General features: G+C 40.3%; 1 protein-coding gene across 2 annotated transcripts in view; it reads left to right on the top strand.

Moving 5' to 3' along the window:
- The first annotated feature begins 4,016 nt into the window (after positions 1 to 4,016).
- NADK2 (NAD kinase 2, mitochondrial) overlaps positions 4,017 to 25,001 on the top strand; it is a 28,897-nt gene continuing 7,912 nt past the window's right edge. The window contains exons 1-11 of one of the 2 annotated variants that reach the window (XM_063453977.1): positions 4,017 to 4,465; positions 6,539 to 6,627; positions 6,796 to 6,884; positions 10,109 to 10,190; positions 10,815 to 10,898; positions 17,191 to 17,330; positions 17,699 to 17,780; positions 19,770 to 19,913; positions 20,841 to 20,896; positions 21,805 to 21,852; positions 24,460 to 24,583. In XM_063453977.1, the coding sequence (XP_063310047.1) occupies positions 4,244 to 4,465; positions 6,539 to 6,627; positions 6,796 to 6,884; positions 10,109 to 10,190; positions 10,815 to 10,898; positions 17,191 to 17,330; positions 17,699 to 17,780; positions 19,770 to 19,913; positions 20,841 to 20,896; positions 21,805 to 21,852; positions 24,460 to 24,583 (1,160 nt within the window). In that variant the 5' untranslated portion in view covers positions 4,017 to 4,243. The remainder of the gene's footprint in view (positions 4,466 to 6,538; positions 6,628 to 6,795; positions 6,885 to 10,108; positions 10,191 to 10,814; positions 10,899 to 17,190; positions 17,331 to 17,698; positions 17,781 to 19,769; positions 19,914 to 20,840; positions 20,897 to 21,804; positions 21,853 to 24,459; positions 24,584 to 25,001) is intronic. The other variant, XM_063453978.1, reaches the window with a different exon arrangement.

Here is a 25,001-nt window from a genome sequence, read left to right as displayed (position 1 = left end):
CAGTCCGACTCAGACGCCAGCAAGGTGGAGGTGGAGTACTGGTTTGGGCTGGTATCATCAAAGATGAGCTTGTGGGGCCTTTTCGGGTTGAGGATGGAGTCAAGCTCAACTCCCAGTCCTACTGCCAGTTTCTGGAAGACACCTTCTTCAAGCAGTGGTACAGGAAGAAGTCTGCATCCTTCAAGAAAAACATGATTTTCATGCAGGACAATGCTCCATCACACGCGTCCAAGTACTCCACAGCGTGGCTGGCAAGAAAGGGTATAAAAGAAGAAAATCTAATGACATGGCCTCCTTGTTCACCTGATCTGAACCCCATTGAGAACCTGTGGTCCATCATCAAATGTGAGATTTACAAGGAGGGAAAACAGTACACCTCTCTGAACAGTGTCTGGGAGGCTGTGGTTGCTTCTGCACGCAATGTTGATGGTGAACAGATCAAAACACTGACAGAATCCATGGATGGCAGGCTTTTGAGTGTCCTTGCAAAGAAAGGTGGCTATATTGGTCACTGATTTGTTTTTGTTTTGTTTTTGAATGTCAGAAATGTATATTTGTGAATGTTGAGATGTTATATTGGGTTCACTGGTAAAAATAAATAATTGAAATGGGTATATATTTGTTTTTTGTTAAGTTGCCTAATAATTATGCACAGTAATAGTCACCTGCACACACAGATATCCCCCTAAAATAGCTAAAACTAAAAACAAACTAAAAACTACTTCCAAAAATATTCAGCTTTGATATTAATGAGTTTTTTGGGTTCATTGAGAACATGGTTGTTGTTCAATAATAAAATTAATCCTCAAAAATACAACTTGCCTAATAATTCTGCACTCCCTGTATATATTATTATATACCAGCTATATTCAGTATATTGCTATTCTATATTATATACCAGCTATATTCAGTATATTGCTATGCTATATTATTATATACCAGCTATATTCAGTATATTGCTATGCTATATTATTATATACCAGCTATATTCAGTACATTGCTATTCTATATTATTATATACCAGCTATATTCAGTATATTGCTATTCTATATTATATACCAGCTATATTCAGTATATTGCTATGCTATATTATTATATACCAGCTATATTCAGTATATTGCTATTCTATATTATTATATACCAGCTATATTCAGTATATTGCTATTCTATATTATTATATACCAGCTATATTCAGTATATTGCTATTCTATATTATTATATACCAGCTATATTCAGTATATTGCTATTCTATATTATTATATACCAGCTATATTCAGTATATTGCTATTCTATATTATTATATACCAGCTATATTCAGTATATTGCTATTCTATATTATTATATACCAGCTATATTCAGTATATTGCTATTCTATATTATTATATACCAGCTATATTCAGTATATTGCTATTCTATATTATTATATACCAGCTATATTCAGTATATTGCTATTCTATATTATTATATACCAGCTATATTCAGTATATTGCTATTCTATATTATTATATACCAGCTATATTCAGTATATTGCTATTCTATATTATTATATACCAGCTATATTCAGTATATTGCTATTCTATATTATTATATACCAGCTATATTCAGTATATTGCTATTCTATATTATTATATACCAGCTATATTCAGTATATTGCTATTCTATATTATTATATACCAGCTATATTCAGTATATTGCTATTCTATATTATTATATACCAGCTATATTCAGTATATTGCTATTCTATATTATTATATACCAGCTATATTCAGTATATTGCTATTCTATATTATTATATACCAGCTATATTCAGTATATTGCTATTCTATATTATTATATACCAGCTACATTCAGTATATTGCTATTCTATATTATTATATACCAGCTACATTCAGTATATTGCTATTCTATATTATTATATACCAGCTACATTCAGTATATTGCTATTCTATATTATTATATACCAGCTACATTCAGTATATTGCTATTCTATATTATTATATACCAGCTACATTCAGTATATTGCTATTCTATATTATTATATACCAGCTACATTCAGTATATTGCTATTCTATATTATTATATACCAGCTACATTCAGTATATTGCTATTCTATATTATTATATACCAGCTACATTCAGTATATTGCTATCTATATTATTATATACCAGCTACATTCAGTATATTGCTATTCTATATTATTATATACCAGCTACATTCAGTATATTGCTATTCTATATTATTATATACCAGCTACATTCAGTATATTGCTATTCTATATTATTATATACCAGCTACATTCAGTATATTGCTATTCTATATTATTATATACCAGCTACATTCAGTATATTGCTATCTATATTATTATATACCAGCTACATTCAGTATATTGCTATTATATATTATTATATATCAGCTACATTCAGTATATTGCTATTCTATATTATTATATATCAGCTACATTCAGTATATTGCTATCTATATTATTATATACCAGCTACATTCACTATATTGCTATTATATATTATTATATACCAGCTACATTCAGTATATTGCTATTGTATATTATTATATACCAGCTATATTCAGTATATTGCTATTGTATATTATTATATACCAGCTATATTCAGTATATTGCTATTGTATATTATTATATACCAGCTATATTCAGTATATTGCTATTGTATATTATTATATACCAGCTATATTCAGTATATTGCTATCTATATTATTATATACCAGCTACATTCAGTATATTGCTATTCTATATTATTATATACCAGCTACATTCAGTATATTGCTATTCTATATTATTATATACCAGCTACATTCAGTATATTGCTATCTATATTATTATATACCAGCTACATTCAGTATATTGCTATCTATATTATTATATACCAGCTACATTCAGTATATTGCTATCTATATTATTATATACCAGCTACATTCAGTATATTGCTATTATATATTATTATATACCAGCTACATTCAGTATATTGCTATCTATATTATTATATACCAGCTACATTCAGTATATTGCTATCTATATTATTATATACCAGCTACATTCAGTATATTGCTATTATATATTATTATATACCAGCTACATTCAGTATATTGCTATTGTATATTATTATATACCAGCTATATTCAGTATATTGCTATCTATATTATTATATACCAGCTATATTCAGTATATTGCTATTGTATATTATTATATACCAGCTATATTCAGTATATTGCTATATTGACATCTCACCCTCTATGTGTCAGTCAATCACACAGTCAGGACCCGCAGTATGGCCGGTGAGTTGCTGTAGTTGCTCCTGTGTGTGTGATATCGGTGAAGTTCTTCTAATTTGCTGTTTAGCGGTCACACCGGATCTTCCTTTCCCAAGCCCGGGAAGAGGGGCGGTAAGACAGCAGCCAGGGTACCCAGGGAGCCAGCTGGAGAGAGCCATACACAGATAGGCCCCGCCTCCAGCTGGAGACAGCCATACTCAGATAGGCCCCGCCTCCAGCTGGAGACAGCCATACTCAGATAGGCCCCGCCCCCCGCAGGAGACACCCATACACAGATAGGCCCCGCCCCCAACTGGTGACAGCCATACACAGATAGGCCCCGCCCCCAGCTGGAGACAGCCATACACAGATAGGCCCCGCCCCCAGCTGGAGACAGCCTTACACAGATAGGCCCCGCCCCCAGCTGGAGACAGCCTTACACAGATAGGCCCCGCCCCCAGCTGGAGACAGCCTTACACAGATAGGCCCCGCCCCCAGCTGGAGACAGCCTTACACAGATAGGCCCCGCCCCCTGTGGGAGGCAGCCATACTCAGACAGTCCCGCCCCCTTTTGAAGGCAGCCCTATTCTGATAGGCTCTGTTCACGGTTGGAGGCGGTAATACACTAACAGGCTCCGCCCACAGCTGTTGCTATAAAAGCGCTTAGTGTAGCCATGGCTACGCCTGCGGAGACTATTATACCCAGCATAACCATCTTCTTCTGAAGCCCCGCCTAGATATGTCGTCACCATGACGCAGTGCCCCGCTTTGAGACTTGGTCAACGCCCAGAGTTGGCTAGGTACAAAACGTCTGCCCGAAGCCCCGCCTCCTCGCCGTCAGAAGCGGGGCACGCAGGCCGGAAGTTGCCGTTTTGGAGTTAGACAGGTACCCGGACCGTTCCGGTGACCAATAGTGGAGTTTATCGCCTGGCACCCGGTCTCGCGGGCAGGGCGTACTGCCATGAGCTCGTGCCGAGGCCTGCTGTGCGCACGGTGCGCAGTGAGGAACCTCGTGCCCCGCACTCTGCCCGCGCGCTGGGTCTCCTCCCGCCCCTCCGCTCCCGGGGGCCCCGCGGGCTTCAGACCCGAGAAGGTGGCTGTGGTGACCAAGACCACACGGTACGAGTTCGAGCAGCAGCGGTACCTGTATGCTGAGCTGTCCGAGGACGAACTCAAGAAGCTGGTAAGGGCGTGGGAGACTACCGAGCTCTAACTAGAATCACTAGCACTATGGCTGGGAGACTACCGAGCTCTAACTAGAATCACTAGCACTATGGCTGGGAGACTACCGAGCTCTAACTAGAATCACTAGCACTATGGCTGGGAGACTACCGAGCTCTAACTAGAATCACTAGCACTATGGCTGGGTGACTACCGAGCTCTAACTAGAATCACTAGTACTATGGCTGGGAGACTACCGAGCTCTAACTAGAATCACTAGCACTATGGCTGGGAGACTACCGAGCTCTAACTAGAATCACTAGCACTATGGCTGGGAGACTACCGAGCTCTAACTAGAATCACTAGCACTATGGCTGGGAGATTACCGAGCTCTAACTAGAATCACTAGCACTATGGTTGGGAGACTACCGAGCTCTAACTAGAATCACTAATCACTAGTACTATGGCTGGGAGACTACCGAGCTCTAACTAGAATCACTAGCACTATGGCTGGGAGACTACCGAGCTCTAACTAGAATCACTAATCACTAGTACTATGGCTGGGAGACTACCGAGCTCTAACTAGAATCACTAATCAATAGTACTATGGCTGCGAGATCACAGAGCTCAAACTAGAATCATTAATCACTAGTACTATGGCTGTGAGACTACTGAGCTCTAACTAGAATCACTAGTACTATGGTTGGGAGATTACCGAGCTCTAACTAGAATCACTAGCACTATGGCTGGGAGACTACCGAGCTCTAACTAGAATCACTAGCACTATGGCTGGGAGACTACCGAGCTCTAACTAGAATCACTAATCACTAGTACTATGGCTGGGAGACTACCGAGCTCTAACTAGAATCACTAGTACTATGGCTGGGAGACTACCGAGCTCTAACTAGAATCACTAATCACTAGTACTATGGCTGTGAGACTACTGAGCTCTAACTAGAATCACTAGTACTATGGTTGGGAGATTACCGAGCTCTAACTAGAATCACTAGTACTATGGCTGGGAGATTACCAAGCTCTAAATAGAATCACTAGTACTATGGCTGGGAGATTACCAAGCTCTAACTAGAATCACTAGTACTATGGCTGGGAGATTACCAAGCTCTAACTAGAATCACTAGTACTATGGCTGGGAGATTACCAAGCTCTAACTAGAATCACTAGTACTATGGCTGGGAGATTACCAAGCTCTAACTAGAATCACTAGTACTATGGCTGGGAGATTACCAAGCTCTATCTATAGTCACTAGTACTATGGCTAGGTAGATTGCAGAGCTCTATCTATAGTCACTAGTACTATGGCTAGGTAGATTGCAGAGCTCTATCTATAGTCACTAGTACTATGGCTAGGTAGATTGCAGAGCTCTATCTATAGTCACTAGTACTATGGCTAGGTAGATTGCAGAGCTCTAACTAGAATCACTAGTACTATGGCTAGGAAGATTAGAGCTCTATAGTCACTAATAGCTAGGTTATGGGATTACATAGCACAATCTATACTCACTAATCATTATTGTAATGGTGCTAATGCGCCCATACACACTAATCACTATAGCAGGGATAGGCAACCTTCAGCACTCCATATGTGGATTACATCCCTGAAGATGCAAAGCATCGGGGAAATGTAGTCCACAATATCTGGAGTGCCAAAAGTTGACTTCCTCTGCATTAGAGGCTGGTGAATTATAGACCAACTTTTACACTCTACACTACAAAGATAATAAGGTATGATACTCTTTTCACCAGAACCACTTCAGCCAACACTACTGATTATCTCTAGTCCTGCATTGCATATGTTGCTATTGCCATGCTTTACAAGTATAATGCTTCTCATAGCAAACGAGACGGGAGCCCCCCCTGCCTTTTTGTTTTATAGAAGTGCCAAGCTCTCTTGAAATTGGCACTTTTACAAAAAAGACAGGAGACAGTCTTGTTAACCCCTAAAGGAGTCTTGTGTCTTTAAAATTAGTACTATTACTGCATTCTGTGGTTTCTAGTTTTAAATGTGTATAAGTTGGCTTTAATGCTGTATTGTGCATTATTACTGCAATGTCTCTTATCTGTCTGTACTCTACAGCTTGCTTTAAAGGGATCCAGCTACAATGGTCTGTTACACAGACACAATATCCACTCAGAAAATGTTGAAAATATTGTACAGTGTTTGAGGTAAGATCCTGTCCTGTTTTCTTTCCTGTTTTGTAAGTGGCATGAGTTTCTGTATTGGTACTGGAAAAGTCCCTATGTGTCTACTGCTTTATTCATGTATGTCATCCTCTTTACAATGGGACGTGTAAGAAAAAAAAAGCGCCTAATTTGTTCATTTTGTTATTTTAGGAATGAAGGCATTGATGTCCGTGTTGTTAAGAGGAGAGATTATGATGAGGATACTGTACGATGGGCTGATGCTGTTGTTTCAGCAGGAGGTAAATATATCTTCCTTTTTTTTTTTTTGCAATATGAGGACTTTGTTTTAATCTTGTCCGGTATGAATTACTGCCTGTGTCTTATATTTATTATGTATATCTGAGTGAGTGCGCTGGATTTTGTATGTTGTATTAATTAGCCTCAGCAGCGCTTTTATAATGTATGCATGTTCAGATGAACGCAGCCCTCTTGTATATAAATATATTTTGGAGTCTTGGCAAACTCCCTTGGTTATCACCCCCTTCCCTGTAACAGGTGTCTCATTCCAGGACACTAATTAACCTTGCACTGCAGAGAGCCCCAGGAAGGAGGATTTCATAAGTGGGTAAACCACATAATAGCAGGCATTGAAGTACTACAATAAGCACCCAGACCACTCGCTGGAGAAAGGTACCGTATTTATTCGAGTATAACGCACAAAATGTTGTACCGATTTTTAATTTAAAATTAGGGGTGCGCGTTATACTCGAATAAATATTCGACTGGGTGCTCCGATTATTCCTCCCAGGAAGCGTTTACTCACCTCCGTGCAGCTCCTCCAGCTTCCCAGTGTAAATCTCGCGAGACCCGCGGCCAGCTCTGACGTCAGAGCTGGCCGCGGGTTTCGCGAGATTTACACTGGGAAGCTGGAGGAGTTGCACGGAGGTGAGTAAACGCTTGCTGCCCGCCCCCCCAGGACCGCTGGGCTTGTAATGAGCCCGGCGGTCGGTATTATCGGAGCACCCACTCGAATATTTATTCGAGTATAACAAGCACCCTAAATCGGTATAAAATTTTATACAGATTTTTAATCGAAAATTAGGGGTGCGCGTTATACACGTGTGCGCATTATATTAGAATAAATACGGTAAGTGTTTAACCCCTACCTCCCCCTTCAGCCCGACGGGAGGGGGCTATGAGGATGGGGGGAGGAAGGGGGGGGTCTATTAACACGAGTTTGTTTTCCTGGCACTATAGTGGTCGTTTAAGTTGTTAGGATAGGATCTGCCAAGAATGGGGTACATTGACCTTGTTGTAGGGTTGTTCAATGTATGACATACTGTAGCCAGATCCCATTCTTTATGCTTAATGGAACACTATATATAATGTCAGGAATACAAACATGGTTTCCTAAGATAGTGTTAAACTAACTATTTAGGTCACTGGCCAACCTCAAATCGCTCTGAAAGTATTTACTTACCTTTTCTCTCACGCCGGTCTTGTTGCAACTGGCCCCTCCTCCATGGCTGAGATCATCAATCTTGATGATCTCAACCAATCCAATTCTTTCCCATTGTAAAGCATCGGGGAGGCTATTGTGCATGCATGGCACAACGCCGCACTGCACCAATCAGCATCTCCTCATTAAATCAATTATGGGGAATGTTCAATGTCTCCATGCAGGGTGTGTAGAAAATAATTCTTGCACTAGGGCCCTCTCTACATTAGCTCTGCCACTAGTGTGTATATAGAATATTTGTTCTCCTCTTAAATTCTAAATACAGAGGCTATAATTTGAAAAATGCTAGCCAGTCGATATAATTTATGCTCACTGAAACAGCATAAACAATCACTGTCAATCAGTCTCCGCATAGGCGTTTATGGGGTCACAGAAACATGACTTCATTGCTATGTCAAATCGTCTGCTTGAACCTTTCTTCGTGGTTGTAGTTATTTGTCAGGTTAGTTTTCTTAAGAAGAAAATTCTCAAGGGTTTGTGGATTGTTATGTGACTATATATGCTGTTTTTTAAATCTAAATATGTTTTCATGAAATCGGGACACTTGTATAAAACATTTCCTTGAGCAGTAGATGTAAATTGTATGAGTAATGAAAGTTTGCTTTGGAACATTTCCCAGAAACATTCTTGGAAATGTACAAAATAACCCCTCGGTAGAATTCCATGATTGTCAACGATGAATAAATTATATGAATTGAAACAATATATTTTAGAGCGATAATCATAAGTTCAAATGGCATAAAGGGACACTCCACTGCCCAAATCCAAAATAAATAAAAATCAGTTTACTAGATAAACCCTAAATGAAAACTTGCATGCATTTAATTTTTTTTTTTTTTTTTAATGATCTCTAAAATCAGCTTGCCAAAACTGCAGTTCTCTTGTCTGCTGCCTTTGCAAGTTCTCCCCTTTTAACCACGCCCAGACTTTCTATGGCTCTCCAATCACAGACTTCCCAATACAGCTCACTGAGAATTCTTTGTAAGTCAGGTGCTTTGGCCAATTGCTGCCTCTTGAGGTCAGCTGCATTGAGCTAATGAAACAAGGAAGTAACATTACCTGATGTCTGCTTGAAAGCCAAGGGGGTGTAACCAGGTCAATTTATAAATATGTCAATTTCTATTGAAATCTGCACTTTTTGCAAAATGAAAAGGTGAGACACTCTTCACATTGAAATCTTTTCATCAAACTAAAGTGCTTAATGGGTCTGGAGTGACCCTTTAAGTATCTTTGCATAGATAACCTTAATGAAAATTAATCTCCATTTATAAATGGAAACTGACATCCTAGATTGCATGGCAACCTAGTTTGGCAATTCATTGACATGTAGTGGTTATGGTGCCAGGAGTGCCCTGGCTGCTCCCAGACTATGTAGTCAAACCATTTTTAAACAGTTTGACAATTAACCTGGGGTCCACCTGGCACCGGTCACAGCCTACAGTTCAGTTGGTAACTTCAGCACAAAGTTTACTTTAGCTCCAATGAGCTAAGCACTGCAGTGTTGGGTGTCTCATTGGCAGAGTGTCAGCTGATCACTCTGAGCCACTGAGAACTTCATGCAGAAAGCTTTGGTGTCGCCTAGAGCAGGTCAGAGGCACCAGGTAGACGCCTGGTTAATTGTCAAATTGTTCACAAACGGTTTGACTACTCTGGGAGGATGCCATGGTACACCTGACTCCATAACCACTGTAGCATTCTGGTGGAACCGTACAAGCAACATAACTACTACAAAGGAAGGTATTTGCTCCATCCATAGTTTCTCCTGGCCCTTGTTACCTGCTGCACTTGAACTTGCTAAGTTTTGGAGCTAGTGATGTTGCCTCTCCTGTTTCTGAGTAGTAATCTGCTTTGATCATTTGTCCCCACAGTACATGGAAAAGATACAGCAATTGATTGGGTGGTTAATTATGTACAATACCCGGACCAACTGACCAAACCTACACCTCTGCTGGAACCTTTGTACTCCATAAGGGTTGTAAGTTTGGTCTCTTTGTTTCTCCCTAGGGGATGGGACGATGCTGCTTGCTGCAAGCAAAGTGCTGGACAGGTCCAAGCCAGTAATTGGAGTAAACACCGATCCAGAAAGGTAAGGCTCCATAATGAATGGGAACCAATAAAGTAACTTATGTCTGGTAAAAATGCATAAACACATATAAATGCTATACCATTTTTTTATTGGTACTAACTTTACAGCCCAGTCCCATATTCAGAATAACAAGTTTTCTGGTGGTTAATAAATTTAACTTTTTAAGAATTAGTTGCACTTGCTAGAAATGCCAACGTTGACAAGTTTCATTTTATTAGTATTGGTACTCTTAAACTATTGAATATCACTTAAAAGTGAATATTATGTTCTTTGAACATGTAACAATGTTTGGGTTAGCTGGCTACTTTTAAGGGCAGAAAAAACAAAAATTTTAGATCAAACCAGCACTTAGTTGCACCATTCTCCACTCCCTGCTTAGTTTCTTTTATTAAATGTATTATACTATCACTACAATAACTAAAATACAATGGCAATAAAAGAGGTAGTTTTGTGCTGTGAGGTAGCAGGCCACAGTTCTCTATATTAGTGGCCTATGGGGCAATATCATTCTGCCAGCCCTCTCATGGCAAGTGTAGAGATTTGTAAAAAGAACATTCTATTGTTGATTTTATTTCCTCTTTACAAATTCTCACTGGTATTACATGTTTTCTCGATCACTCTCAGATCTGAAGGACACCTTTGCCTGCCAGTGCAATACACACGTGCGTTTCCAGAAGCTCTGCGCAAACTCTCTCGTGGTGAGTTCAGGTATGATTTGTCTTACATGTACAATGATGCAAGTTTCAGCTTGCCATGATACTAGTTAACCTGGTGGTGATCCAAGGCATGGGATTTAGCCACCAAGCAATATATTTTCATCAGGTTAGTGTCAAGGTTAATCTGCATATAGTGCTGATGAGTCTGCATGCCTGAAGATTGCTTTCTACTCATGGAGGCAGGAGTTGGGTACATATGATTCTGCTTTGTTCTCAATTGACTCTTTGGCATTCCACAAATTATAGGATGCCTGCAGATCTAGGATGCTGTTGCATCACTTCGAGATGCAGCTATGTTGCTTCTCATGAATTCTAAATCAGTAGTTTTTTCCACTGCATGAGTAACTGGAGGTAAAATAAACATTTCAAATGAGAATTTTTGTTTTTGTTTTGTTTTATAAAGAGGCTCTACTACTTTTGGGGTCTCATACATGTGCAAGAGAAGTTGGCCTCTGGAGGATCCAGCAAGATCTTAGATCAGTGCTCCACAAATCCCAGGTCGCATGGTGATTTAGGATTTTTGTCCTAGTGCCTGGGATTTGCCGGCCGTTTAGCCCCTGAGGTGGCTTGCTGAATGTGAGTGGAGGCAGGCTGGTGGCCTGCATCCACTGTCAGCTAGGCTTCTCAGGGAGATCGGGTAGGGAAGCTGGCGGCTCATGGAGGGTTGATGCGGGCGGGTAACAAGGAAGCTGTAATCTCCCTGTTCTGTTCTTTCGCACATCTCTACAGTGATGCTGGGAGCCGGAATATGCCGTCACTTCAGATCCTACATCACTAAGCAGCGCTCCAGGGAGCAGGGAGAGGACTAGCCACCCACAACACCAGGGAAAGCAGAACCACTTTAAAATGAAAATAAATAAAATAGTGACAAAGAAGAGAGCAATCTGTCCTGTAGGGTGTATCTTTAAGTATGCAATACGTAGTAAGAAAAACAGTTAAAAATAACCTTTATTAGAGTAGGGTAAGGATAGACTAAGAACTTAACGAAAAAGGTTAAAAATGTATATGGTAAGACACACTTAAACTAAGAGAAAGGTGTGTCAAGCCAAAGTTCGGGTACTGATGCCCTACTAACGACACATGGCAATGCAGTACTCCTACACTATGTCATCTATGAGCAGATAGCCCATGCGAGAAGGTATGCTGATAGTAGGTCTGAGTGATCCCTTTGATACCCAAGTGACGAATCTGTCAAGCGATACTGTGGAGTAAAGTGGTCAATGTGTCGTAGTGGCAATAATGTTAACCCAAAATATCGATATGTATCCAGTAACGGAGTATGTCCGTAAATAGGGCTCTTACAGAGAGCAGTGGTATAGTGCGGTAACTAGACAGTGTTACCAGTCCACCTCTAGTCGTGAGCAATAACCGGCTATACAGATGGCTTACAAGGGGAACGGAACTACTGAGTACGATATTGTAGTCCAAATATCAAACAGTATCAAAATATAGGTCCCCAACTAGAGGCAATTGTCGGTAGCTAGCCTGGTGGAGGAGACAAAAGTAACTGGATATCGATAATGTGAAGGGGAAAGGGAGGCAGAGGGGGCCGTGATCAAACTGAAAAAACGTTGGATCTGGGCACAGCTCCTTCAAGGTGCAGATGTGGAAACACGTATGGAGTGTAATCACTATTCTTAGAGATAATAGCCACCGTCGGGCGATTAGTAGTGATACCTCGTAAGGGTATATATCTCTCGTTCTAACCGTCAGGTACTGGTAATCCACCTAGTCAGTGTGAGTGTCATGGGCTGAGAAGGTGAGGCAGAAAAGGTAGAATGGTGCCTTCAGGGGTACCAAGTACAGTAAAGAGGTAGGAGGGAAGCAAGAGAGGAGGGTGTATGATACGTGTTTGCACTAGAAGTCCCTTTGAGAAAATAAAAAGTAAATAGTACCCTGATAAGTGCACAGAGTACTTGTGTGCTAGGATAGGTACACACAGTTCTTGTGCACTAGGGTGGCTGGTAACCGTCCCGTATGGATATACAGAGTACCCGGGTTGGTACTTGTAAACCGGGAGGTGAGGAATGTAATGTCCGCGGAGTGCGAGTAACCTTTGGGAAAACGGGTGAATGTCGGACCCGAAACCAATAATAGGTGTCAGACTCCAACCCGACGCGCGTTTCGCCTTTGTTACGAGGCTCATCAGGGGGAAAGGACTGCCCTGATTCGTCAAGTTTAAAAAGCCCGCTCGCGGGTCTCATTGGTTCCCGTGTTGGTGAAGGGGAGGGGCCAGAATACGGTGGTCATAAGGGCACAAAAAGGTGCTCTTAGTAAGAATCGTTATGAATGACTGAATGCTTTGATTATTCATGAGAGAGTGTTAGCCAACGATATGCATGATCCTTTAGGATTAATAGAGTTGCCCCATGGTTGTTCAGAAGGGCTGATTGATGATGATTGATAATGGATCCTGATGCCATCCTGACAGGCCCTCATAGGGGGTCAGACAACATACTGGATAGTTAGCCATAGTATGGGCATTTGATCCAAAGAAAATGAGTGACAATACATAGTATGCCCTGTAGGGCTTGGGTCACTGATAGGTCGTGCAGTTGAGAGCTCCATGAGTTTATAGGTGAAGGGTGCGGACCCGTAAGTGGAATAGACCTGATGGTGAGCAAACTCCCGATGAGATGATACTAGGGAGATGGAGGGGCTTAACATAGATCATAGGTCAATGGATTGTTCATGGCCGTATGACATACTGCCGTTGGAATGGATGAAGCCTTAAGACATTGCCAAAGTGGAACACCTGGAATAAGCTAATAGGGTGAGCCTTTTGGCCGTAGTGAAGTGGAAGGGTCCCATATATACACCATCTTAGTGTATAAATGGTGTATAATTAAATTCCTCATTTAGGCCAAGAGGGGATAATGTCTTGAAGGAGAAGATCCATTGGGACTCCAGGTGTTCCACTTTGGCAATGTCTTAAGGCTTCATCCATTCCAACGGCAGTATGTCATACGGCCATGAACAATCCATTGACCTATGATCTATGTTAAGCCCCTCCATCTCCCTAGTATCATCTCATCGGGAGTTTGCTCACCATCAGGTCTATTCCACTTACGGGTCCGCACCCTTCACCTATAAACTCATGGAGCTCTCAACTGCACGACCTATCAGTGACCCAAGCCCTACAGGGCATACTATGTATTGTCACTCATTTTCTTTGGATCAAATGCCCATACTATGGCTAACTATCCAGTATGTTGTCTGACCCCCTATGAGGGCCTGTCAGGATGGCATCAGGATCCATTATCAATCATCATCAATCAGCCCTTCTGAACAACCATGGGGCAACTCTATTAATCCTAAAGGATCATGCATATCGTTGGCTAACACTCTCTCATGAATAATCAAAGCATTCAGTCATTCATAACGATTCTTACTAAGAGCACCTTTTTGTGCCCTTATGACCACCGTATTCTGGCCCCTCCCCTTCACCAACACTGGAACCAATGAGACCCGCGAGCTGGCTTTTTAAACTTGACGAATCAGGTCAGTCCTTTCCCCCTGATGAGCCTCGTAACAAAGGCGAAACGCGCGTCGGGTTGGAGTCTGACACCTATTATTGGTTTCGGGTCCGACATTCACCCGTTTTCCCAAAGGTTACTCGCACTCCGCGGACATTACATTCCTCACCTCCCGGTTTACAAGTACCAACCCGGGTACTCTGTATATCCATACGGGACGGTTACCAGCCACCCTAGTGCACAAGAACTGTGTGTACCTATCCTAGCACACAAGTACTCTGTGCACTTATCAGGGTACTATTTACTTTTTATTTTCTCAAAGGGACTTCTAGTGCAAACACGTATCATACACCCTCCTCTCTTGCTTCCCTCCTACCTCTTTACTGTACTTGGTACCCCTGAAGGCACCATTCTACCTTTTCTGCCTCACCTTCTCAGCCCATGACACTCACACTGACTAGGTGGATTACCAGTACCTGACTGTTAGAACGAGAGATATATACCCTTACGAGGTATCACTACTAATCGCCCGACGGTGGCTATTATCTCTAAGAATAGTGATTACACTCCATACGTGTTTCCACATCTGCACCTTGAAGGAGCTGTGCCCAGATCCGACGTTTTTTCAGTTGGATCACGGCCCCCTCTGCCTCCCTTTCCCCTTCACATTATCGATATCCAGTTACTTTTGTCTCCTCCACCAGGCTAGCTACCGACAATTGCCTCTAGTTGGGGACCTATATTTTGATACCGTTTGATATTTGGACTACAATATCGTACTCAGTAGTTCCGTTCCCCTTGTAAGCCATCTGTATAGCCGGTTATTGCTCACGGCTAGAGGTGGACTGGTAACACGGTCTAGTTACCGCACTATACCACTGCTCTCTGTAAGAGCCCTATTTACGGACATACTCCGTTACTGGATACATATCGATATTTTGGGTTAACATTATTGCCACTACGACACATTGACCACTTTACTCCACAGTATCGCTTGACAGATTCGTCACTTGGGTATCAAAGGGATCACTCAGACCTACTATCAGCATACCTTCTCGCATGGGCTATCTGCTCATAGATGACATAGTGTAGGAGTACTGCATTGCCATGTGTCGTTAGTAGGGCATCAGTACCCGAACTTTGGCTTGACACACCTTTCTCTTAGTTTAAGTGTGTCTTACCATATAAATTTTTAACCTTTTTCGTTAAGTTCTTAGTCTATCCTTACCCTACTCTAATAAAGGTTATTTTTAACTTTTTTTTCTTACTACGTATTGCATACTTAAAGATACACCCTACAGGACAGATTGCTCTCTTCTTTGTCTCAAACTCACCATTAGGGTTACCCCCTGCTCTGTCCTTCATGATCAATTTGGCCACCTCAACTTTTTCCTTTTTAAATAAAATAGTGTGTGATTTTTGCAGTGTCTGTTTTTGTCAGTGATTGTGTCTGTAACCAAGTGTGTCAAATTCGGTGAGTGTGCCTGTCAATGTGTGTATGTTTAGGTGACCTGTGCCCCTCCAATCACATAGGAAAGGGGTTTTTACTCACTACTTTTCCCCTTGTCGCAGCTGGCCCCGACTCCATGACTGAGATAGTTAATCTTAATTATCTCAGCCTATCAAATGCTTTCCCATAGGAAAGCATTGGGAGACTATTGCGCATGTGTGGCAAAACGTTACGCTGAGCCAATTGGCATCTCCTTATAGGGTAATGTTCAGTTGCCCCATGCAGAGAATGAAGATGCTGAACGTAGATACTGTGCAGCACTGACTGATGGTGCAACTCTAGAAGCCATTTGAGTGACCGTCACTAGAAGTGTTACTAGGCAACGATGATAACCCTGCCTTTTCTCTGAAAAGGCAGTCTTTACATTGAAATGTGTGCAGGGACAGCCTATAGACACCATTAGGCTGTAGTTGTTCTGGTGACTATAGTGTCCCTTTTAAGAATTGTATTAGACATTAAACCTGCCTCCTAACTTTTTTTGCTGGCTCCTAGAGTCTGAGCAAATTTGTCAAGCCCTGTCTTAGATAATATTACACATGCACAATAAGGTGGCATGGCCATCAATAATGGATTGTGCAAGATGGTGCCTAGTCCTGTCAGCTATTGCTAACAACAGCTGATGTGAAATAGCAAAAGAAGTTACTGCTGCCAACAACTCAGTTACTCTACCTCCCTTTCTACATTGTATCTTGGATATCTTTTTATTGATCACTTGAAAAGAGCTTTCTATAAATGCTTATGAAGTATACATTTTTTGATAAAGCTTACCGTAAGTAGCAGAGCCTCTTCACGTGCATATTTGCTAGCAAGACTAATAGCACAATTTGCCAATATTTTTATTTTTAAATTTATTGAGTTTTCATAGTTTAACAAATAATAGTTTGAACTCCTGGACACTGCTTTAAGGAAACATTGATGTAGTGGGTAAGGTTTGCAAATGATTTGACAACTTGCCTATGGGCCTCCAGATACCAGCCACAGGATCCAAGTTTGGTTTGCTTTCATTTTAATCAATGTGTTAAACAATGGGTTAATCATCTTTTGGGTCTATGGCTATTTTATTTCCCAGCCCATGTGTGCTAATTGAGATAGATAGATATACATATATCTATTTATTTTTTATATTTTATTTTTTCTCCTTCCTCACTGGGTATAGACCCGATATTCTATCATATAATTAGAAAGTGGAATTTGGTGGGGGGGGATAAAATCTAATTGACATGTAGAAAAGTCTTACCTAGCTTGCAAGTCCCTGTGCGTTTGGTATATTATGAGTATTTTGGATATTTTTTGTTTAGTTGGCATTGGAGGCAGCGAATTCGACTTTACCTTGAAGGGACTGGAATTAATCTGACCCCAGTGGATTTGCATGATCAGCAGTTAAGCCTGGAGCAGCATAGCAAGGCCCATAACTGCAGTGAACATCGGCCAGAACAAAGTAAGATGAAGCTGCAAATATATCTGTGATTTAAAGGCATCCTGCATGATGGTCTTATGTTCTATCTGAGTAACTATATGCTGTGCATGGCCAAATTGGCTTATTTTAATGTTTGGGTCAAATAACAAATTTTAGAAAATAAAATCAACCAGTGTGTGAAGGTTTTTTTTTATTTTATTTATTAAGATGGCCAGCATGGTAGGTTAAGAATTTTGAATTGCTACGCAGTGTGACGTGCTCTTTTTTATGAATAAGAGCCTAAGAATCTGAAATGTGCTAGGATGTAGTTTTATTTTAATTTTTTTTGTCTGGCTTTGTTCACTTCTACGCAGATAGTTTACAGTTTTTAATGTTTCATTTAATTTTAGCTTCTGAAATAACTTCTGGGCCACATCTTTTGCCAGTAAGAGCACTGAATGAAGTGTTTATTGGTGAATCATTATCATCCAGGTAAGTTTGCTTTTATTTAGTTAAAATATGTGGTGGATATTTCAGTTGATATAAGTTGGTTTATTTGAGTTCCATGCCAAAAATGTTCGGCTTGAAAAGGAATCAACAACATTTGTCAAATCAGAAGTTTCCATGTTTTTGTACATTTGGGGTCCTTTTGGAACCCTAATTCTTCTATAAATTGTTCCTGGTATCTCTTAATAGAATACATAAATGTAACTATAGATTGAAAGCTCGTTTGGGCAGGGTCCTCTTCAACCTATTGTTCCTGTAAGTTCTCTTGTAATTGTCCTATTTATAGTTACATCCCGCCCTCTCATAATATTGTAAAGTGCTACGGAATCTATTGGCGCTATATAAATGGTGGTGATGGTGATGATAACAAAATAATTAATCACTTGTGTGGATAATGCCATCTTGTAGGCACTTTAATCCATATACGGTGGGAATGCCAAAATTCTCTCCACTGTAAATGTGAATTAATTGCTGCTCTAGTTAAATAACTGCATACCTCAGGAACCCAAAAAGTATTTTTTTTTTTTGTAACATTCTGTTTTATGGTAAAGCATTAGTCATCCACTCCTTAATAGCTGCTAGTCTTGTAGCCTCAAATTGGAAAAATCCAAAATGCCAAAATCTGGAGGAATTTATGACCGAATGTAACTCCTTACCAACTGCAAAAAATATGCCACCACACACTAGCCACTACAAAAAAACTTGGAAATAACATTTGGGGACTGTGGAACTGAGTGAAGTGGTTTTTGGTGTATCGGTCATGCTTCAGCATTTCACTGTTTAATTCTCTGCTACTTAGGAGTAATATGTCTTTGTTTATGCTAGGGATGCGCCAAAACTTTCGTCCGAAAATGGACCTATGCTGTTTCGGCTAAAAACGGGTCAAAATTGCAGATTTTTTTTTAAAAAGCCATCTATGCGCATTAGGTCTCTCCCAGCTGACGTCGGCAGGGAAAGCGCCTGAACCAGTGCTGAGTAACCCTGAGAGTGTTTCCTGCATGTTAACCAAATTCAGGGAAATAGAGAGGCAGCTGTTTAAATCTACTCTGATCCTGGATCAATAAGGAATGACATTTATTTGAATAATTTTGAGTTTAAAGATATTTAGTAAAATTACAATGAGGAGGTCCATGGTTGCTATAAATATGTTGTGAAATTGAAGCAAACTTTGATTCATTTATTGTGCTCAACAGTTGGTTTTGTAGAACTGATAGGTATACCAGTATTCATTCAGTCACCTGAGCAATTGCAAGAGAGGAGGTAGGGCTAGGAAAGAGAGTGACTGAGAAATTAGGGAAGGGCAGGAAAGATCAAGTCAACCAATGGCTTTATAGTAATAGTGACCATCTCAACCTGCAAGGCATCAAGATGAACAGATTTCAAAGTTGGCATGATTAACACTTGTAGGATTGGCATTTTAGTGTAGTTGTGCATCACTGTTTTTTTTATATATTTGTGTGACTGTAAACATACAGTGGTTAGTAAGAGGTTACTAATAACAAATTTCAGCCTCTGATTCTGGAAGTGTGCAAGTCTCAATAGTTGCCTTGTCATACTCTATATCTAAAGATTGATTTGCATGTTTGATAATTTCCATGCTGTATCTAGTGCTTTCTAATTGAAGGTATTGAAGGTTTAGTTGTGAAATAAGCATTACGGGCATTTCAATTCAGTTGATTTTGAAGACCACATCAAATAGGTCCCCTTGAGCTTATTGTTTTGTATATGCTTCTAAGTGCCCCACCCTGTGGTACACCCGGTAATGAAAGAACTAAGTGCAAGTTTTCCCAATCACTGCAGCAAGAAAGATGGCTATATTGGTAGGGTTTGAGGGTAGACCTGTTTATTTCACATATATATGTTGGTAATTTGGAAAGTGTCATACTCGTCAGTTGTGCCTAGTGTCACCGTGCCGTCTAAATGGCACTTTGTGCCTTGCACCCCTGATATACACTTATGTTCTGTCTTATTCAGGGTGAACTATAAATCCTGCAAACCTCGTTTTACCTTCTCGCTCCATAGGGCTTCCTATTATGAGATTTCAGTTGATGATGGTCCCTGGGAAAAACAGAAGAGCTCGGGACTGAATGTTTGCACTGGAACAGGATCAAAAGCCTGGTAAATATTCAATTAATGTTGTGTGTGCATAGAACTGATCATCATTACAGGTTCCTCCTTCTATAAGAAAAAAATCATCACAGTCCTGAGTCCATGTATGCCTGGCTATGTCTCAATACCTGGGCAAACACACATTTCTTTGATGTAATATAATGCTGCTTGTTTTTGGAACATATAAACATGTCCTTTTATGTACTCTGTTTTAAGTCAAAATACCTGGTCACAACCTGGCTATTGACTCCTAGATGTGGCTATTCAGTATTTAGTACATACACTCCACCATTAAAATGAATCAGGGTAACCTTTATAGAACCCAGAGACTTAAACTCAATTTTTCACCTAGCATTTCCTAATTAATGAGTATTGATAGCCACACTACGTACATGCTTACAAACCTTTATGCACTTGGAATATTCCCTTGTTTATAGCTTTTCTTTAACATTTTTTTTAATTCTGGCAACCTCCATAAAAAAATGGGTTTCACACCACTATTTTTATTAATTTATATTTTAATGACGTTAACATAGATGATAAAAAAAATTAAAAGCAACTTCGGGAGATCAGGATTTAATAGTGTTATAAAAAATGCATTTAAATCCGTTGTCTGTTTATCTTTAAGGTCCTCCTGCTGGTCCTGATCCCCCGACTCTTCCTAACTTAACCTACAAACTTTAGTGTGATCCCAAATGTCTGTTTTGGTATGTGTTTCAGTTTGTCTAGTCAGTACAGTGTGTTTAACTTTTTCATGGTTTTAAACCAGAATTGATTTTATGTCTGCTAAATATAAACCCTTCACATTATCTAAATCAAAATTATTTAATAAATATTTTTCAATCTGGGTTCTTGTCTAGAAATGCATGGAGTTCATTTTATTGTATTTTGTCAAATATATAAAAATACTATCAATGTACTTTCTATCTCCTCTAGGTCCTACAACATAAATAAGATTGCGCCACAGTCTGTTGAAGAAGTACTTTGCATTGGTGAGCAGGACACTTCTGCTTTATTTTTTTTAAGAGAACTACCCCTTAATTTCAATGGTCACCCAGTCCTGTTTCTCCCATAGCTAGCATAGAAACTTGCAACGATCTGTACATTTCCAAACTTATCAACCAGAGTAGTTAATTACCAGAACACTGCCATACCGTCTCCTCACCTCCCAGGACCAGGGAAACCTTGATCTTAAAGGAACTGTCCGTTGAATTTTTTTTTTTTTTTTTTATATTGTTTAGTCCTTGTACCGCCAACAAAAACATGCATATAGAGCCACAATGGCCGCTTTCCAGTGCTTCTCAGTGAGCTTTATTATAGCTCATCGAGAAGGAGGTGAAGGCAGATACTTCTAGCCCAGAATACCTGCCTGCTCTGTGACGCTAACGGAAGCAGAAAAAAATCTCCGTAGCATTCTAAGTGACAATTGGGGGAATGTTTCTGTCCCCAGTTGTAAAAGTGCTTTTATTGAAATCAGGACTTTTATAAACTGTCAAACAACGACACTCCAGGCACAAAACGCTTCAGTGTTTTTATTTCTGTCAATGTGCATTGCAAGCTATAGGAATTTTGATCTTAACAAATGTAAAAATGCCAAATGGAAGATTAGACAGTGCATTTCTGTAGCCCCATTTGATACATTTTAAAACAGTGTTATGCTCATTATTTGAGATTTAAGGTTATTCACTAAAATGAGAATTCAGAGTAAATTTAAAATTTTAGGCCAAAGTTGCCGATCTGAAAGCATAATTGACTTTTTTTTTTACAAAAAGCCACTAGATACATATAGTCTACAATTGGAAGTAATATGTTCACTTGAAAACCATAAAATTTAAGATCGTTTATTGATCTTCCAGGTTAAAGGTGGCGCTTTCATTTGTCATATTTTCTCTGCCCGCAGCTAAAAGCTATCAACCCTTCCATTTGGACAGTGAACTTATTGAGAGGGGTGAGTATATATTCCTGTGACTCTGCTCTCAATCAAATGCTGCTCATAGATGGCATTTGATTGGCACAGCTCGACAATTTACCATGCGTATGCACTAGCCTCACAATGCTTCACTACAAGGAAGCATTGGATTGGCTGAGATCCATCTTGAGCCAGGGTTGTGTGTATGGGCTGAAAGGTTAAGTACGAGGGGGAGACACATCCAAATAGCGTTGCATTATGAATACATGTTTGTTTTCCTAACACTAAAGTGCTCTTTTAAATCATATACATGAAATACTCTACATTTTTGCATTTTCATCAAATTGGTATGTTGTAGCATATTAATAAAGTGCTATGGGGTGGGTTTTAATCTTTGCAGGATTGAAAAGATGAAAAAAAAAGCCACTCGGTCTAGGATTGTTTAGTTTCACTTTGTTCTCTAGTGGGGAAGCACTGGCCCCTTCATACCTTAAATATCAAATCCAAATTTTACTCTAGTTTGTCCCGCTTGCAGAGCAGGTGTCTCTGGACTAACCACTTTAACCGCTTAGATGGTGAAGTACGCTGGCTGCTAATTGGATGGAATAAGCTGGATAGTTGACCAGGTGGTGAACTTAATAGCTCCTAACTTGGAGCCAGTCAAAATTACGTAGCATTTGCAGGAGCTCTGTTATTAGATGTTTGTGCACGGAGGAATTGGGAGGCGGTCCTGGAAGGTACGCCAGTGATCATGCAGTCTAGGATTCTCCGCCCATCGGTTCCGCTTGTGCATGGGCAGTAAGAGCATCAGTCAGATTTTTACTGCCTATTAAAGTTGAGTACCTGTCTGACAGCAAGGGTGCTTGTCAGTACAGACCTACCATGTCACCAGGCACCCACAAGGTTCTGAGGTCTTTAGTGTGGGGAATTACTTTGGTTTTTAACCTTAAAGGACCACTATAGGCACCCAGACCACTTCAGCTTAATGAAGTGGTCTGGGTGCCAGGTCCATCTAGGGTTAACCCTGCCTGTTGTAAACATAGCAGTTTCAGAGAAACTGCTATGTTTACATATGGGTTAATCCAGCCTCTAGTGGCTGTCTGACAGCCGCTAGAGGCGCTTTTCACAGTGAGAAGACGCCAGCGTCCATAGGAAATCATTGAGAATTCTTTCCTATGGACTGGCATGCAGCCGATGACCTCAGAAGGAGGAGGAGAGTCCCCAGCGCCGAGGGAGCCCGGCGCTGGAGAAAGGTAATATTCTAACCCCTTCAGCTTGATGGGAGGGGGACCCTGAGGCCACTCAAGGCACTATGGTGCCAGGAAAACAAGTTTGTTTTCCTAGCACTATAGTGGTCCTTAACCCCTTCCTCCCCCTTTAGCCCGACGGGAGGGGGACCCTGAGGTTGGGGGGCCACCCTCAGGGCACTATAGTGACAAAAAAACGAGTTTGTTTTCCTGGCACTATAGTGGTCTTTTAAAGGCTTCTGTCTGTAGATTTTTCTCCAACAAATGTTATTTGTTTGAAGCCTAGTTCTGTTTCTCCAGATAAGATAGACAAACCAGACAAAATTACTCCTTTTGCTCCAAAACTGAAGGCGTCTTGTAAATCTAAACACCTAGCCTGTAACATGTGCCACCCCTTTGCCTGACGTTTGTAAAGAGATATGTAATCAGTACTCGGCGGAAGCTTTTGGAAAGGTTAAACAACTTGTTTGAGAAGAATCTATCCTAAACTTTTTGAAATTGTGAAGAAACCGCTGTTAAATCCGGGGTGTCTACATCTGTCCAGGACAGAGCTATCAAAGATTGTTATAAGGTGAATGATCCCACTCTTTTGTCATAGGTCTCCAGTCTAGAGTCACTATCTGATTCTGGTTTCCAGGTGATGGAATTGAATACATTTATTAAAGAATTACTCTAATGGAAGGACATATGGAAAGGGAATGGCTTCATGTGCCTCCACAATTCTTAGGTCTCATCAATTGGGAATTGAAGAATCTGCTGGCCGAATCGCATATTCTCCTTCAAAAAGGCGTTTTAGAAAAGGTTCCAAAAAGAGAACAATTTCAAGGTGTCTACTCAAGACTATTTGTAGTGCTAAACAAGACACGTCCTTCCGTCATGTTCTGGATTTAAAGATTATGAACAAGTTTATTTAGTATCAAAGGTTCTGGATGGAGACAATCTTCTGTTACACAGAGGAAACTATATAGCCACTTTAGGCGCAAAGGACACCTACCTTCTCATTGGTATGTCCGTAAGTTTATGGAAATGCAGGAAGCAGGAAGAACTATAGATTTATAATTAAAATGCCTTCCATTTGGCTTTTCCACAGCTCCAATAATTTTTACAGAAATTCAGATCTGCTATTTAAGGTGTGATGGGCAATTGCATAATTAACATTTATATTTTAGAGGCTACTTGTCCACTTAAGGGTAGAACATTTACAGCTGCTATACTAAGGAAAAGTTAATTTAGAGTAAGTAAAATTTATGGAGTTTTTAGTGCCGCAAAATTCTACACATGCTGCACAGAGAACATTAGGGGTAGAGATGCTTTTAGTATTCCACCATATGATTCAGCATAGTGGTTGTGTATCCTTTATGTAAAGAATGTCTATGCTTAAACATTGTTTTTGTTTCAGTTACGAAGAAATACAATGACTCTCTCGTGTATAGCCCTGAGGAGCCAAAGATGTTTTTTAGTGTTCGAGAACCTATTGCTAATAGGGTGTTTTCAAGTAGTAGTCAGCGTGGGTTCACTTCTAAGTAAGTGTCAATCAAAAGCTATCTGTATTTATGTTCCCATGGATATTATACTGTTTGTTTTATCTGCTCTCAGACTATAAAAGGCTACTTCCATTAAAGGACCACTATAGTGCCAGGAAAACAAACTAGTTTTCCTGGTACTATAGTGTTAATAGGTCCCCGCCACCCTCAGGGTCCCACTGCCGCCGGGCTCTAGGATTAGGAAGGGGTTAAACACTTGCCTTTCTCCAGCGCTTTCTCGGCGCTGGGTACTCTCCTCCTCCTTCTGACGTCATCGGCTGAATTCGCATGTGCGCATTCAATCAGTCCATAGGAAAGCATTCTCAATTCTTTCCTATGAACGCTGGCGTCTTCTCACTGTGAGAATCACAGTGAGAAGCGCCGCTAGCGGCTGTCAATGAGACAGCCACTAGAGGCT

The sequence above is a fragment of the Pelobates fuscus genome, chromosome 5 (assembly GCF_036172605.1).
Source record: "Pelobates fuscus isolate aPelFus1 chromosome 5, aPelFus1.pri, whole genome shotgun sequence".
Classification (NCBI taxonomy): domain Eukaryota; kingdom Metazoa; phylum Chordata; class Amphibia; order Anura; family Pelobatidae; genus Pelobates; species Pelobates fuscus.
Note: the sequence above shows the minus strand (reverse complement) of the source record. Positions and strands in the feature narration are given on the sequence as shown.